The 18,672-nt window shown below is 43.9% G+C and overlaps 1 protein-coding gene across 5 annotated transcripts in view; it reads left to right on the top strand.

Annotated features, from left to right (window-relative positions):
* Positions 1-18,672, top strand: part of LOC147019039 (guanine nucleotide-binding protein G(I)/G(S)/G(T) subunit beta-1) — an 83,334-nt gene that overhangs the window by 43,035 nt on the left and 21,627 nt on the right. For all 5 annotated transcript variants that reach the window (XM_085899227.1, XM_085899226.1, XM_085899229.1 and 2 more), the window contains 3 exons: positions 5,381-5,419; positions 11,091-11,197; positions 11,662-11,725. In XM_085899227.1, coding sequence (XP_085755353.1) covers positions 5,381-5,419; positions 11,091-11,197; positions 11,662-11,725 — 210 coding nt within the window. The remainder of the gene's footprint in view (positions 1-5,380; positions 5,420-11,090; positions 11,198-11,661; positions 11,726-18,672) is intronic.

Genomic DNA, 18,672 nt, shown 5'->3' with positions numbered 1-18,672 from the left:
TCTAATCGCTCTACCGCAAACGGGACGAGGAAGGTGGCACGAGTCGCTTTTCACTGAGTTAATGATGTTTATTTCTCTAACCAGAAATAATAAGACTCGGCAAGAAGAGGGATCCGGGGCGATTCGACGGGATGGTGGTGTGGGTTCGGGCGTGGGGAAAACACAAACAATTCCAATGGATGTACAAATGTCAAACTCTCTAAGGCGCCAGGTACACACACACACACACACACACACACACACACACACACACACACACACACACACACACACACACACACACACACACACACACACACACACACACACACACACAACGTAGCTGGTCCTGGTGGTCAGGCTGGCCCGTGGTGTGGACGCAACAGTCCCTGGATTGGCGTCGGACGAGCTGGCGTTGCGCTCGTCAGGGGCAGGAGACACCGTGGTGCTGTCGACCTCCTGGTCCTGGCCCAAGTCCGCTCACAGCCGCCAGGGAACCAGTTCTGGTGCCAAGTTGCGAGCAGGAGAGGGAGGCAGGTCCGCCCGCCGTTCGACCCCGTACTCCGAGCCAGCAGAACCCCAGAGCCAACCAAGGTGAGGCACGAGGCACAGCAAGGCCACGAGACACGATCAAATCCAGGATTGAATCAGCCCAACAAACAGCACGCTCCCAGCACAACAGCCTCCACCAGAACAGTTTTTCTGTACCGATCTTCTTCCTCCTCCTTTTTTTCCGAACAGAGCCTTTTTATCCTCGAGTCCTCGTCACTTCCAATCGAGCCGTTTATTGGCCCTCCGCCGTCGCCTTCCGCCAATCGTGATCACGGGGCGGAGCCATCCGCAGCACTGTCCTGTGACGTCACTGCAAGCCTCCAGGGAATACTAAAAGGGGTTTACGCAGACACACTTCCCCTATCCCGTATCCCTATCTAATTACGTGACGATTATCATTTCCCCCTTGAAGAAATGGACATTTACTAGACAACTTATCACCACTGAATTGCTACTTATTACATCGAGATCCTGGTACACTCGAACAGCATGGCATACCTAATTAAACATCCTAATTACCCTTTGAATGCATACCCCCCTCCTCAAACGTAACAATATCAATCATCATTCGCTTTGTATCGACATCAAATGAGGCAACAGAGCATCTACTCACAATAGCTACAGCCGACGCTGGAGATGCAAAAACATTGACAGACCTAATAATTGCAGAGCTGACAAAAACAGGACTTGACACGTCAAAAATATTAAGTCAGGTGTACGACGGGGCTTCGGTAATAGCTGGGAAGCACGGTGGGGTGCAAATGTTGTTGCAAGAGATGTTGGAAAGAGAAATCCCCTATGTGCACTGCTTAAATCACCAACTCCATCTGGTAGTTATCCAGGCACTGGCAGCAGAGAAAGCTGTCACTGATTTCCTCGAGGTTTGTTGTTGCCTGTACAAATTCTTCAGAAAGTCCACTGTTGCTGCACAGTATAAAGGTGAGCGGTTAAAAAGACTTCTTGATCAAAGGTGGACGGGACATTTTGCCACCGTGTCTGTGATCACAGGATCTTTTAAGGATATCACATCCTTACTGTCGGAGATTGATGAGGAGCGTGCCTACGGTGCAGAGATGAGGATGGAGGCTATTGGGCTTTTGTGGGAAGTCTCTGTGCCTGCCTTCATGTTCATTGCTATCTTTGTACAAAAACTGCTGATGTTGTTAGATGGCCCTAACAGACTCTTGCAGGCAGAGGACATGGACTTGCTAACGGGGTTGGAACTGGTGGCGAGTGCTCCAGAGTGCGTGAAGAAACTCCGCTCTGAGGATGAGTTCACTGATCTGTGGAACAAGGCCAACGATGCTCACACTTCTACACCTGCACCACCAAAACGGAGACGCACAATGCATAAAAACTTGGAACAGTTTGTAGTTTTGGAGACAACAGGACAAAACAACGACAATGACAAGACGGAACTGCAGAGGGTTTTTTACAGCGCAATTGACACTGTGCTTGGCGAGATCACTCGGCGCTTCAGTGAGCGCAACACACCGGCGCTTCAGTGAGCGCAACACACAACTCGCCCGTTCACTCGCTGCCTTGAATCCTGAAAATGGCACGTTTTTGGATCCCCACTTGCTCCAGCACATCATGACTCACAAAGTCAACCATCAGTGAAACAGAGTGTTTGGTTGCAAAGCAGTTTATTCGCTCACAGGCAGAAAAGCAGCCAAACGAGAGATGGACAACACAAAAACTCCTCTCAACATACCACAAAACGCTGGAAGCCATGCCAAGTGTAGTGACTGCTATGAGACTTGGACTAATATTTGGTGCATCCACTGCCATGTGTGAAAACTCATTCTCAACATTGAGGAATGTCTTCACTGACCATCGACGGTCCATGCGCCATGCACGCAAGGCACAACTGGTACAGCTGACCGAGAGAGAGACCTCACACGTAAATGCCTGAATGAATGGAAGGAGAAGGTCCTCAGAAGATTCCACACCGAGACACGTCGCCTGCAGCTCTTATGACAGCGAGTACAGCGGTATAAAAACTATACGAGGAGTTCAGATTGTGTGTGTGACTACTGGTGATGCGTGTGTGGTTGTGGTTGCAGTGTGGTTGTGGTCAGCACCCGCCGTGGTCGGCTGCTTTGTACTTCTGATGTTTAAGTTAAATGTTGTGTTTTGTGCTTTGCATATCCCATATCTAGTGCTTTGTGCATAACCTTACCTCTGTGTAATTGACTGCTTTAAATGCGGACCTTGTGGTATCTTCAGGCTGGTCGTATTTGCTGTTGATAGTTTAACGTGATGATCGCAGGTCATAGCCGACTGTATCTTATTTCAAAGTGCTCTGATTCTTGTGCCAACCTCCCCCGTTTAGTCATTGTATCTCTGGTATATTAATTTTCTAATGCCAATTCTTCACAACACCTTTTATAAGTGTACCTGAATTAGTGCCAATTGTCTAATCATTGAATATTTGCATTGTGAATGTGCCAGTTTGTTGCGGCTCTCCTGCAATCGAATAATTTTAGGCCAAAAACATCGGAACATATTAAATCTAGCTGAGATCAATTTGGTTAGTATGCGACGGCAACCTCAGTATAGATGTGTCAATGCTGCATGAATACAATAGTATACCGGGTTATCAAAAATATTAAATATAATAATTGTGCCCCCCCCCATCCAGATCATATGCCCCCCTTAATACGGAGCCCTGGCTACGGGCCTGGTGTGGGTGGAGAATAGTTTTCGGTAAATAAATAAATAATTGGTGTTGGTGTGGTTCGTGGAATTGTTTTCGGTAAATAAATAAATAATTGGAGGTGGTGTGTGGGTGGGGAATCGTTTTCGGTAAATAAATAAATAATTGAAGGTGGTGTGGGTGGAGAATAGTTTTCGATAAATAAATAATTGGAGGTGGTGTGTGGGTGGGGAATCATTTTTGGTAAATAAATCAACAATTGAAGGTGGTGTGAGTGGAGAATAGTTTTCGGTAAATAAATAAATAAATAATTCGTGTTGGTGGGTGGGTCGTGGAATCGTTTTCGATAAATAAATAATTGGAGGTGGTGTGTGGGTGGGGAATCGTTTTCGGTAAATAAATAAATTATTGGAGGTGGTGTGGGTGGAGAATCGTTTTCGGTAAATAAATAATTGGAGGTGGTGTGTGGGTGGGGAATCGTTTTCGGTAAATAAATAAATTATTGAAGGTGGTGTGGGTGGAGAATAGTTTTCGGTAAATAAATAATTGGAGGTGGTGTGTGGGTGGGGAATCGTTTTCGGTAAATAAATAAATAATTGGAGGTGGTGTGTGGGTGGGGAATCGTTTTCGGTAAATAAATAAATAATTGGAGGTGGTGTGTGGGTCGTGGAATCGTTTTCAGTCAATAAATAATTGAAGGTGGTGTGTGGATCGTGGAATTGTTTTCGGTAAATAAATAATTGGAGGTGGTGTGTGGATCGTGGAATCGTTTTCAGCAAATAAATAAATAATTGGAGGTGGTGTGGGTGGAGAATCGTTTTCGGTAAATAAATAATTGAAGGTGGTGTTTGGGTGGAGAATCGTTTACGGAAAATAAATACATAATTGGAGGCGGAGTGTGGGTCGTGGAATCGTTTTCGGTAAATAAATAATTGGAGGTGGTGTGTGGGTGGGGAATTGTTTTCGATAAATAATTGAAGGTGTTGTGTGGGTCGTGGAATCGTTTTCGGTAAGTAAATAAATAATTGAAGGTGGTGTGTGGGTGGGGAATCGTTTTCAGTAAATAAATAAACATATTATTAGAAATCCACAAAGACAGAAATGCCGGTGATTCCATTTATTTTGGATCCTTTTCACTTTGGTCAATAATGTTTGGATCGAAGGTGGAACGACGGTGTAGTTCCTTACAAACACTGTATACACACCTTAAATGACGGCAAATAGACACCCGATTTTTGAAGGACTACCATTTGAAAAATAAAACCTCAATTAAAAAATCGACTCGAGTAAAATTTTCTAAATATCTCGAAGTGTTCAATTCCGAAGTCTCGTTTCTCTACATTCAAAACTGAAGGACAAGTATTGAAAATACTGTTCGCGGTTTTTCGGCCGCTGCACAGCAACGGGTGGTTGCTAGGCAACGAAATTCAAACGCGCACATTCCCAGTATATATTCCACCTCTTGGCAAAGTTTCATCGAAATAGGTTCGCTGGTTCGTGCTGTGGAGCCTCACGATGCGCGCGCGCGCGCACACACACACACACACACACACACACACACACACACACACACACACACACACACACACACACACACACACACACACACACACACACACACACACACACACACACACACACACACACACACACACACACACACACCCGGAAAACCCGACAATAAGGGATATCTCGTGTGTGTATGTATGTATGTATGTATGTATATATATATATATATATATATATATATATATATATATATATATATATATATATATATATATATATATATGTATGTATATATATATATATCGAATCCAACAAACAAACAGAAAGGGGTGAAAAGAGTCACCTCCGATCTTCGATGGTGGAGGTTAAAAAGCTAAACACTACAATAGGTGAAGTGGTAACGTTTGGAAACACACTCCCTTTATTTATTATGAGAAAAATCCCCATCCATTTATTATGAGAAAAATTGTTTTGATTTGCATTGTTTCTATATTCGCCACACCTTTCAGTAATGCATACTTGATGTTAACAGAAGTATTATTGTACCAATAATTTTTGGAGTGAAGGTGGAAGAATATTGAAAGAAGATTATAATCAACCATGAATAATTATTTATTTCTTTTTTTAAACTTGGTGGTGTCTGCATGTTGCTATTTTAATTTTTTTTAATGCGTTTTCCAGGATGCTCGGAAAGCCTGCAAAGATGCCACCTTACTGCAGGTAAGTGCTGTTCAAATTAGTTGTGTATGCAGTGGAATTGTGATCTAGAGAAACCTGGTGCATATCAGCTTTGGTTTACAGAGTGCTGACACATAACTGGTGGTGTTCTTGGTTCCATTGATCTTTGCGCAGGTTTAGGTCACTTGGCACACATTTATGGTTTTATTTCATGAGGTGTTTAGTCATGGAAAAATCATGTTTGTTTTTCCCACTATTGAACTTCACTTCTTATGTGTCTTAATTTGTACTTATTTTCTTCGAGCCCTCCCACTTCCGTTTTCACCTTTTCTATATCTTCTTTTATTATTATTATTTTTTTTTTAAATAAACGATCTTTCTAAAATACCTGCTCCGAAGAAGGGTTAATGCCAGAAACGTCAGCTTCACATTGTGATTTGCATACCTTGATCAACGTCTTGTTTTTCATCCATTGTGCTACAGTAATGATCATTATAACCTATGGGGCAAGCACTTACATGCCCATGTAAGTGCTTGCCCAACTCCGCCGATGACCAGAAACTGTCATCGGCAGAGTTGGAAAGGAAGATCCATGTCAGAAGGAGAACATGCAAGCAAATTTCATCCAGATCTGGCATGATCATCACTGAGCATACGTGCTGCAAGAAGACTATCAGTGACCTTGGTTAAGATGTAATGTGTTCTGTTTCAATGGTCGTTGCAAGGATTGGGTTTTTGCAACAACATGATGGGAATGTTAACCTTCAGTGACATGTCGTGCAGTGGTACACCTGAAAGATTTGTTGAGTTAGTCAAGTGGATAAAGGGCAGATAGATTTTGATCGGCCAAAGAATCGACACTTTAAATGATGAAAGTGTCACCTGGCAGGTGGTCACTGATCTTCCTGTTAAAATCACATGTGGAGCCAACCATTCAGAATTTGTACGACTGGACGGTTCTTCAAGTCCGACAAACACATGGTTGATGATGTCATCTTTCAAGTTAACACAGAGCCAGTGGTAATGCAATTACATAATCATAAGGGCTACCTTTCTCAGAAGGCAGGTGCCCCTCACCCAGTTGCAACAACCAATCGGCATCATACTCGTCATTTTCGACTTCCTTCATCCGCACCATCAAGTCGATTGAGCACGTGCATATTTGTTAAATTTAGTGTTGTGCAATGTCGCCACAATGGAGTTTTCACGCAGGCATTGATGATATTTGGTCGCCTCCCTCGTCGGACCACCGGAAGAATTTGATGATCATTGCACTGCTTCTCATCTAGTCAAAAATAATACACTGCTTTAATCCAGTAACTTTGCAGTCATGACAGGGGTTGCAGTGTTATGATTATAGTTACTCCATTATTATTATCGTTGTTATTATTAACGTTAGGAAAAAATTACGAATTACGTTATTATTCCGAAAACTATATTACTGCATGAAGAAACCTCGGCTAATTCGTGACTACTGTGGTAAAAGCCTTAAACTCTCCCAGGGTGGAAAAAAATCCGGGCAGGAAGTCTTGAACACTGCATTGATTGCTACAGAGAACAAATAACCTGAAGCGGCTTGAAGGCAAGGCCTAAGACATGAAGCCCAAGGTCTATACGTACTGTGTCGTTGGAAGGCCTGTGATGCCTGTCTTTTTGATATGTGATCATTTTAACAATTGCTTTTTTGTGTTTCACATTGAAAGGAAAGTACAAAGGTGGGGCATGGCAATTGCAAATATGACATGTTCGACAATTTGTTAGACCTGAACTGCATGGAAATATAAATGGTGGATGTTGGATTCAGCCATCCCATAATGATGTCCCAGATGTAGTCACCTAATGTGACAAGACAGAGAGACAAAAATGCTGCTGCTTTAATATATAAATAAAGTCCTGTCTCCTTCGAACGCTCCTCATAGCTGAGTCTTGCTGGACCGGGAATCTATGTCGTGGCCCTATGCTGAACCCTCTCTCTGGCAGCCATGTCCTTCCTGTGGTGTGACCAAAAATGCACACAATATTTGAGATGAAGCCTCATGAAATTAATTTCCAGTGTTAACACTAATCCCTTCTCTACTTATCTATCTTACCTCAAAACTTTGTCATCTGCAAATTTGGAACGCACACTCTTCACCCCACGTTTCAAATAATTGATGTAAATGTTGAATAATAATGGTGCTTGTACTGATCCCTGAAATACCCCATTACTTACATCTTCCTATTGAAACATCCTTGCACTCACAGCCATTCTTTGCTTCCTCTCACTAAGGCAGTTTCCATTCTAGTTAGCTACCTGACCAGCCCCTCCACAACCCCTGACCTGAGTCAACACCAATCTATATGCTACCTTATCAAACGCCGTCTGGAAGTCGAGATACTTTTGGCCATGTATTGTGTGTGGACACCTGCTCGTCCAACATCTCTTTCCAAAATTGTGGGCATTAATATGGAGATGGTACCCCTTTGCGACTATAACAGCCTCCACTCTTCCTGGAAGGCTTTCCACTTGATGTTGGAACATTGCTGCAGGGATTTGCTTCCTTTCAGCCACAAGAGCATTCGTGAGGTCGGGCACTGATGTTTGGCGGTTTTGGTCTGGCACGCAATCGGTGTTGCAATTTATCCCAAAGGTGTTCAATGGGGTTGAGGTCAGGACTCTGTGCAGGCCAGTCAAGTTCTTCCACACCGATCTTGACAAACAATTTCTGTATGGACATCGCTTTGTGCACGGGGGCATTGTCATGCTGAAACGGGAAAGGACCTTCCCTGAACTGTTGCCACAAAGTTGGAAGCACAGAATTGTCGAGAATGTCATTGTATGCTATAGTGTGAAGATTTCCCTTCACTGGAACTGAGGGGCCGAGCCCAAACCATGAAAAACAGCTTCGACCATTATTCCTCCTCCACCAAACTTTACAGTTGGCACTATGCATTCGGGCAGGTAACGTTCTCCTGGCATCCTCCAAACCCTGATTCATCCGTCGGACTGCCAGATGGTGAAGCGTGATTCATCACTCCAGAGAACACGTTTCCACTGCTCCAGAGTCCAATGGCGTTGAGCTTTACACCACTCAAACTGACGCTTGGCATTGCGCATGGTGATCTTATGCTTGTGTGCAGCTGCTCGGCCTTGGAAACCCATTTCATGAAGCTCTCGGCGAACAGTGTTTGTGCTGATGTTGCTTCCAGAGGCAGTTTGGAACTTGGTTGTGAGTGTTGCAACCGACGACAGACAATTTCTCCACGCTACACGTTTCAGCACTCAGCGGTCCCGTTCTGTGAGCTTCTGTGGCCTACCACTTCACGAGCTGTTGTTGCTCCTAGACGTTTCCACTTCACAATAACAGCAGTTGTAGTTGACCGGGGCAGCTCGAGCAGGGCATAAATTTGACGAACTGACTTGTAAAGGTGGCATCCTATGACGGTGCTACATTGAAAATCACTGAGCTCTTTAGTACGGCCCATTCCACTGCCAATTGCATGGCTGTGTGCTTGATTTTTATACACCTGTCAGCAATGGTTGTGGCTGAAATAGCCGAATCCACTCATTAGAAGGGGTTTCCGCATACTTTTGGCCATGTCGTGTACATACTCGCTCAAAAAAGAAACTGTGCAAGGATATAAATTGCCTTTATTTTTAGACTATGCAACACAAGAAGAAGAAAAAATGAAGCCAGACGGAAGAGATAACCATTTTGTCACATCACCACCCAAACGTGTGGACAGAATGTTTCAGAGTTTGAATACTGTGGCAAGTTCAATAAGAAAGAGATCATTGCCAAAGTTTCAAATTCAGTAACGGGTATGGGTCATTTTCACAAAAGCGGGTCAGGTAACGGTAAAGAACAAACTCAAAAATCAACTTTCTTTGATGTTCTCGAAATAGTGCTTGAACCCCTTATAAGGCCCAGAAAAATGTTCAAATGATTTCAGCAACGCAGGATCACCATAAGGCCTCTGCACTGACTGGGCAACATATGCTTGATAAAAATTCTCGGACAGTCTTTACCGTTACCTGACCCACTTTTGTGAAAATGTCCTGTATATCCTCCTCCTGCAGTGATTATTATAGCTGTGCACCTGTGCTTCATCGAGTCTCCATCGGTATGGAAGGCTTGTGGATAGCGTCCCAGAGTCTAACAAGCTCTGTCACCAAATCATGGACATTCTGAAGAGGGTTCGGTAGACATTAAAGATAGCATTGCATTCCATCCCAGACTTGCATATTTGGGGATAAATCTGGGGAATTTGCAGGCCATGGAAGCAGATGAATGTTCTGTTGGTTCTTAACCTGCTGAACAACATGAGTGGTGTGAGGGCAAGCATTATCCTGTTGGTCAACAATACCATGACAATGATGCTTCAGAAACGGAACAGCCATGGCTGCCAGAATCTCATGCCGATATTTGATTGCCGTCAGATTTCCTTGAATGACAAGCAGAGGTGTTCGATTGTGTGCTGTTTGCCCACCCCGTACCATTACTGAGCCACCTCCGAAGTGGTTCCTTTCAATCGCACATGCTTGATTATGTCGACGGTAGACGTGCTGACGTCCATCTGCATGGAGCCTGTTGAAATGGGACTAGTCTGTAACAATGATGCTTCCCCACAAGTGAAGGGGATGACGTTGATGTCGACACCATTGGAGTCACGCCTGTTGACGTCTGGTCAACAATGGTAATATGGTGGGTCGATGTGAACATTGCCCATACTCCTGTAAGCGGTTGATGTCTGTTTGAGGATCAATCGGTCTGTTGCTCGGTTTTGCCTGTGCTGTGTTAGCAGCAGTCTGATGTCTGTTCCTCAAGTGTGTTGACTTTATCCATCTGTTTTGAGCAGGGGTGGTAACCTGCCGCACCTTCACCGCTGCCCTGCACCCGCCCCACCCTCTCTTCCCCCCTCACCACTTCCAATCTCCTCTGCAAATTCCTCACAATCTGATACCTGCTGTAAAGTACTTATTTGTTCTTTCAACCTCACTAATTCTATCTTCATGTGAGTTATTTCCTCATACTTCCTGCAGCATTGATTACCTTGTGTTTCCACGATCCCTGATATGGCCCACATAAAGCATCTATCACAGGTTGTAATCTTCTTCTCTTCTCCTTATTTCCCTATTTACTCGCTCCTGTTACCTCTTTTCCCACCCATATCTCCAACTGACCTAAACTCACTATTGGGAGTGACAAATATGTATGTCTTACCCTGCCTCTTCCAAAACAAAAAAAATTAACCTAACACAATTGCCCACAAATCTGTTGCAGACACAACTGCAACCTTAAGTGCTACCAAATGCACAGCACGTGACCAAAAAAAAAATTCATATCAAACACCAAAAACAACTTTTTAAAAAGTGGTTGTCCCTTCAGCCCTTCCTGTGGAAAGTCTCAACCCCAGGTCCTACGAGTTTCCATTTTGACCCATCGCTTTGCTGTTGTATCCAACACTTTATTTGGACAGGATGGTTTGCCGAAGGTGGTTTGTGCAGATATGGCTTTTCTCAAATGACCAAAAAAAATTATTGCAGCATGTTGATTATAGAAAAAAGGAATGTTATAGGTTAATCTTTTTATGGTTGATTATTTTATTTTTTCCCCAACATGGTAATGTCTTAATTTGTGGGTGGTTAAATCATCATTTCAGCAGTGACTTTTGCAGGTCTTGGGGAAGTAACATGGAACATCTTTACCCTCTCACCCCCATTTTGTGACAGGTCACCTCTAACCTTGACTCTGTGGGTCGGATACAAATGCGGACCCGACGTACTTTGAGAGGACATTTGGCCAAGATATACGCCATGCATTGGGGCACGGACTCGAGGTTCGACCTGAAATCTTGCACTGCATTTTTGTGGCCCTTGATTGAAGTCTAAAAATCTGTTGATTGGTTAATTATCTATTACGGTCTGTCTTTGCCCCTTTTTTCTTTTTATGTTTTTTCAAAAACGGAAGTGTTTTTCTTTTATTCTATTTATCGTAAATTCCAGCTTGGGTTGAAACAGCAAATGCTTTGAACTTCTAATCTCCTTGTATTTTCAGTGGGATTGCTGCTAGGAAACACTGAACTTAGCTTGATGGTTTTGAGGATGTAACTTACTGTATGGTTACTGCTGTTTTAAGGGTGAGCATTGGTAATTGGGAATTAAAGTTGCTTTTACTATAAGGCAGCTTCTATGTATGAGATTTTATTTTATTTTTTTAAATTTAATTTAATTTTGTAACTTTGTATTTACAAGGACTAGAACATTTGAGTATTTGATGAAAACTTAACTTTCACATCTACAGGCTGCTGGTGAGTGCATCTCAAGATGGAAAGCTCATAATCTGGGACAGTTACACCACCAACAAGGTATAGATACCGGCTTTAACTTTTCATTCAATTATTGTTGGAAATTGAGTTTTGCTCATGCAAGAGTTTTGTTGACAGAAGGGAAGTTATTTACATGAATTCTGACGATGGTAGATGGGAATGGGCAGACAATTGAGACCCATGCAGTATTTGAAAAGGAGTAGAGGGAGGGAAAATGTGGTCGGAGATAGATCAAGGAAGAATAACTTGGGAACGTGAGTGAGAAAGTACGAATTAGCACTAAGGCCTTAGTTATTTTATAACTTGGTTTACAGATCCACCGACGGTATATTTGCTGAAATGAAATATAAATATAAAACACATTTTTAGCCTTTTATATTAATACATTTCCACCGAAGGTGCAAAAGTTTCAAAACCCGAAATGTAAACGTCGGCATTTATTTTCAAAATATAATTTCGCGCGCGCGCACCAAAATGCCGAGTCCCCTTTAACCAAACTGTGCAGTAGTCTTCGGTCATGGCGTCTGAGCAGTGGTCAGCGTGGTTCAGACTGACTGTGGTTTTTGGGGCAAAAGTGATTGTTAAGAAGTATGTCAGCGGTATAAATTTGAGTGACTGTATTGGTGATTTCTTCACGCAACATCTTGACGACGAATATTCTGGCCGAACTATTGCATCAATTCAGTGCAGCAGCAGGAATGATTTGCAGGCTACTCTTGATCGTGCCAATTTTGTTTCCGTCGAAAATTGTACACTGCTGTTCGTATTGAAAGATTTCGGTGCCAAGTACGTCAGTTTCCCTGCGAGATGCTGATATTCAGCCTTCAACGGACCAGAAATCAGCCTTTGATATGCTTATGGGGATGGGGAGACGGTACGATCAGATGCCCGCTGAAAAGTAAGAGCTGGTTATGGCTCTGTTTGACCGTTTTCAGCGTGTTGACTCCGAGGAGACACCTTTTAAAAATCATACCCAGCACTATGCACTGGTGTGAACGCACACATCTACGACTTGGACAGTAATTTTCTCAGCATTGTTTCCATTTGTTTGATGATCCAACAGGCCCAATACATTTGGGCCCAATACATTTTTGAAATATCATGCTATATATTGTTTTTGGCCCAATCTCTCATTGGTGAAGAAACACTTTTAATAATTAAAAAATTCTCGTATCCACATCTGGATTTGGATCTTCACCAAAATCGAATTGATTTGTCCTTGTCACACACTCAATCTGTTCACCAAGTTTCGCCTGAATCCATCCACAACTTTTTGAGATATCCTGCTATATTACCAGTTTACCCTTTCAATGGTGAAGAATCACTTTAAAACATTATATGAGATGGATCCGGATTCAGATCTTCACCAAAATCTAATCAGTTCGTTCTTGTCTCACACACCCAGCCTGCCCACCAAATTTCATGCAAATCTGTCCACAACTTTTTTGAGACAACAACACAGACAACAACAGACAACAACACAACATAAACTCTGTTTATGTACAGGCTGACAAGTGTGAAAACAACCTCCTTCCACCTTAGGTGGCAGAGGTAAAAATGGCAAAACTGAGCCAATCGGAAAAATGCAGGTTTTTGTGGGGAAGAAACAAAGTACCAGCCACCTCCTTTCGGGATGTAAAAAAAAAAAAACTCATGTCAGAACAGCTGTACACAGACATGACAGCGTCTGCAGAGTAATCCACTGGCACATGTGTAAATACTTCAACATCCCGGTCCCAAAACAATCATGGAAACACAAACCAAATCCGATCCTTCAACATGAACAAATAATGCTCACACATGAGAAGATGATCCTGTCAAGTGTGGACAGTGCAAACAAAGTGTTGCGTCCAGACATGGTGCTCAAAAACAAAAAGGAAAAGTCGGCATTGTTGATCGAGTTTTCAGTTCCCAAAGACTTTTGGACTAAATGCCACAGAAATAAGGAAAATGACCAAATACCAGGATCTGAAAAATGAGGTCAAGAGGTTTTGGAAATTGAAGAAAGCTGAAATTATACCAGTGATAGTTGGAGCTCCAGGAATCATAAAGAAAACCCTTACTGAGTACTTAAATATCATTCTGGGGAACATCACTACAAACGAGCTACAAGTGGAGGATGTCAAAGGTTCAGTGAAGCCCTTGGAATGAAGTTGTGAAAATGAAACTTCACAGTTTGGTTCGTGAAACTCCCTCCCATCTCCTGAAACCTGCAAATGGAGATGGCAACCAACAGGAGCTAACCTGATCCAAACTTCTAACTTATATTACGTTAATATTACAGGCACCATCAGACACACCTGAGGAAATCGGATAGCAAAGAAAGATGAGAGAAAGTACTAGGTGTGAATGACCTCTTTGTACCTGGTGTGGTTGATGGACCAACGCAATGCATTCACTCAGTAGTTGAGGAGGGGGTGGAGGAAAACTGGGAGTGTCTATGGTACGTGAGTGAGGAGGTGCAAAATGAGATGTAATGCATAAGAGGAAGAGTGAAGAGGTGTGTACCTGCAGTTGCTCTTTTAGTTTTTGTGCGTCCACAGTAGAAGAGACAGAAGATGGGGGAGAGAGAATGTGTGAGAAGACAGCTTAAAGTGGCGTGTGAGTCTGTACGTGTGTTTATTGAGTATTATCGGTCTGGTATCCCACCCACTCAGCAGCACTCCTGGACCCTTCTCTCTCAGTAGTCACCTTACACCCGGAGAAGACCCTCCGACCTCTCATGGACGACCGTGGCAGACGACTGACTGGCTGGAGGATCCATTGAGACTGGATTGCAAACTGCGTGCTGAATGATCATGTTGCAGATATTTTATAGAGGCTGTGTGAAGGAGGAGCCAGGAATCTGATCAAAATGCCCTGAAGGCATTTCCTTGTGTTCCCATTTGGCGTTCAGATGCCTCCCTGAGAAATAGCTCTGCCCCGCGAGGCTCCAAAGCTGAAAATTACGACATTCACCCCCGAACTCAGCCATGCAATGGAGCTCCAAGATGAACATGACGTGCGGGATTTTGGGAGCGCTTTTTGGACACGAACACGCACTGGGCTCCAAATGAGGGTCGCTATTTAGGCCATGGTCACATTTGCCACGGCGGCCGTGGGGTCTCCAAAATCTGAGGCCACTAGCAATTCTACGGCGGCCGCAGTATTTCCACGGTCACACAATGTAGCAGTCACACATGTTTTTATTTTTCGGGTAGCCGCACGGCGTGTTGATAAATTGTGGAGACCGAAGACGTGGGGGTGCCGTACGGTCTTTGATTTGATGTCGCACGGTGACCTTAGGGCGTCCCTGTGGCGGCAATATAATTTTCAAGGCAGACGCAAGGAGACCTCAAGGTGCCCGCAAGGCGACCGCAGGGGGGCCTAAGGCGAACGTGCGGCCAGACGGACGGTAACGAGTGGGTATATATACCAGTCCTTTTTTTTTTTACTGAAATAAAAATATACCAGTATATATAACTGAATATACTATAACTATAATATACCGTGGTCCCCCAGAATCCGAACGGCCAAGCTGTTTGAACAAATTGGAATCCGAACAATTTTTTCGAGAAAGTTTGGCCCTAAAAACGCAATACATTTTAAAAAACCGAACAAAACGTAGCGTTCATGTTTGTTCACGTGTCTCCCCCACCTGTTCGACCCGCATCTTCGCGCTTTGTTCATTCAGTTCGTCGGTGGAAGTACTCAGTCACATTTGCTCTACGGCGAGGATAAGGCGGCCGTATGCCCTCTGAATTGAAACGTGCGGCGGCCGCAGAGAAACTGAGGTGGCCTTAGGGTGGCCCTATGCCATTCGGCTATATTTTACAGGCCGTAGGGGTGCCGTGGAATTATAACCGCGGAGTTATAACTTTTTTCATTTCTACGCTCGCCGTAGCAATTCGACAAAGCCAAGCTATGACGTAGATGTGTTCCACGTCGACCGTACGTAGGGCGTACGGTGGGCTTGTGTTTTCCGTGTGGCTGCCGTAAGCTCTTCTTAATGAAAAATGAATTTTCCCAACCCCCAAAAAAATTACGGCACCCCCACGTTTTCAGTCTCCACAATTTATAAACACGCCGTGCGGCTACCCGAAAAATAAAAACATGTGTGACTGCTACATTGTGTGACCGTGGAAATACTGCGGCCGCTTTATAATTGCGAGTGTCCATACATTTTGTAGACCCTCCGGGCGCCGAGCCAAATGTGACTTAGGCCTTACCTCGTGTCTTCACCTTCATTTTTTTTTTTTAAATCATCTTGTGTTTTAATTATTAACAAAAAAAGCAATCCGATCACGTGGTGTGACGGACTGTCAGGCAAGGATTGAATTTCACAGCAAAACCGGTTGTAATTTTTAATATCCATGATTACGTCAGCCCGATGCGTTTGAAAGTGATTGTGGTTCTGGGGGCATCATGTTTGATGAGCTGCCCTGGGGGCAGCGCTCTCGCAGAGTGGGCGAGCGATCGAAACCCAGGCCGGAGCTCGAGCCTGTGTGGGCCTTTGGATGTGGCGATTGTACCAGTTTACATACAATACACGCCACCGAAGGTCATTAACTCAGCGTATTTTACCTTAAACATGGGGAATTTCAGTTTAAAGCGTCTTGAAAGTGGGTTTTCTTTGGGTCCACGAACGGATTAATTCACTTTCCATTATTTCTTATTGGGAAAATATTTTTTGAATCCGAACTTTTTGCAATCCAAACAGCCTCCAGGAACGAATTAAATTCGGATTCTGGGGGCACCACTGTGTATAGGCAAACAACTATACTCCGATCTCTAGCGGTAGCGCACGGTCGACGCAGACTGCCACGGAGGCCGTACATAGGTGCACGGCGGGCGTAGGGGAACCGTGCGTCGACCTTGCGTTGCCCACAGGTAGTCACACAGACCGCAAGGCCACCGTACGGCGACCGTGTAAATAGTGCGGCCGCCGTAATTTTTTGGGGGTTGGGAAAATTCATTTTTCATTGGGAAGAGCTTACGGCAGCCGCACGGAAAACGCAAGCCCACCGCACGCCCTATGTACGGTAGACGTGGAACACATCTACGTCATAGCTTGGCTTGTCCAATTGCTACGGCGAGCGTAGAAATGAAAAAAAAGTTATAACTCCGCGATTTCATTCCACGACGACCCTACGACCTGTAAAATATAGCCAAACGGCGTAGGGCCACCCTGAGGCCACCTCAGTTTCTCTGCGGCCACCGCACGTTTATGTCAATTCAGAGGGTGTACGGCCGCCTTATCCTCGCCATAGAGCAAATGTGACTTAGGCCTTAGCGGAGTGCCAGGGCTACTCAGATGACGTTTAAGTGACCCCTGCGTACGCCCCTGCCCTAAGCCAAGTGCCAATCTGTTCTAACCTCAAGCATCCATCATGGTGAACAGTGTCCTTTATTTTCCGACATTCCTAAAGGACAGTGGTGAGCATCTGGGGTGCCGATTGTGGCCGTGTCGTGGTGGGTGAAGCACTGGGGTGTTTGTGGTGAGAAGGTTGAGCGTAGGTTATTGTGGAGATTTTTAGGAAGGCGTTGTGGTTGTATACAGGGAAATCTAACACAGGTGGAGGCCATTCAGCCCATCATGCCTGCCAGAACACCACACCAATTTATCTCCACGAGATCCAAGGAAGAAAATGCAAAAAAATGTTTTTAATTAATGAAATAAATTGTTTTGTTTGCTTTGTTTTTGGGGGGTTTTTCTAAATTTTTTTTTTTGTATTTTTTTTCTTCTTTTCTCCCCTCAGGGGAGGGAACATGGGCTTGGTTAAAAACACACGTCAACCACAACCCCTCTTGACAAAACCCCCACCAACAGCACTCCATACACATTCACACAATCTTTTCATTGCATTTTCCTTGTATGAAGGTTGAAGCAGTTGTGGTGAGGAGGTTGAAGTGTAGGCTATTCTGGGGATTTTAGGAAGGCGTTGTGGTGGTTGTATGAAGGTTGTAGCATTGAGTTTCGAGTACCAAATGGCATGCAGTTTGTACGGGGTTCTTGCGGTATATGCTAATGAGGCTGTCGCTGTACGGTCTGGTCTGTGGCATGCATGCGTGCATGAAGGTGAGACAGTAAATGAAATAAAGGAATAGCAAATGGAATTAAGGACCTCACTGAAAGCCCTTGCAACGTATTTTGTCCTATCAACCCACTAGACATAAGGGAAGGGCTATCTAAAATGGATACCAATGAAATAACTGTCTCGGGACCACTATGTGTCATGTGCACTTGCCTTGAGGAGCGGCCGTTTCGCAGAACCGCAGCAATGTGTTTTAAATTTCAACCCAATCGGATGCATGGTCTGGCAGCCAGAATTATTTGATTTAAATTCCTGAACTCAGATTCAAAATATTAAACTTGCGACAGGCATATCTGGTGACGTCGCGATGTCGAAGAGCGCCCTTCTCGTTTTTGTATGGAAAGAAGAGCATCAAGAAGTAGAAATTTAAGTTGCACAGACGAGAGAAACTGTAGGACGAGGTGAGCATAATGCTTGGATTTGGCAGCTGGTAAAGATGTGTGGATTTCTGGAAGAACATGACCTGGTGGTGGTGATTGAGGAAGATGTGAGGACTTCACCTCCTGGCAAGGTGTCAACTTTCAGAGCCTTGGATTCAACTGTTACCAGCAGACCAATACATTTCATCCCAGAGTGGGAAGAATTCTCCACAGCACTTTGGGTGAAAGCCTAATCACCTGGCTTTGTGGAAAATTCCAATGCATCAACCAGCTTTCAAGCCGAGGTTGAAAATATGTTCTGGTCAAAAAATTGCGTGTGTGCGTGCGTGCATACGTGTATATCTGTCTTTATAAATGTTTATATGTACTAATAAATAATAACAGGGATAGGGAACACCAACCAACCAATCAATCATTGAAAAGGAAAGGGGGAAACCCCCGATTGGCAGAATGCGCTTAACTTTGATGAACACAGACTTTTTGCCTATCTTTATCTAACTTAATGTGCATAGACTTGTTCAGGAACACAAAA

The sequence above is a fragment of the Eptatretus burgeri genome, chromosome 10 (genome assembly GCF_056783735.1).
Source record: "Eptatretus burgeri isolate ZD-2024b chromosome 10, Ebu_testis_v1, whole genome shotgun sequence".
NCBI lineage: Eukaryota > Metazoa > Chordata > Myxini > Myxiniformes > Myxinidae > Eptatretus > Eptatretus burgeri.
This window is presented reverse-complemented; position numbering and strand designations above follow the sequence as displayed.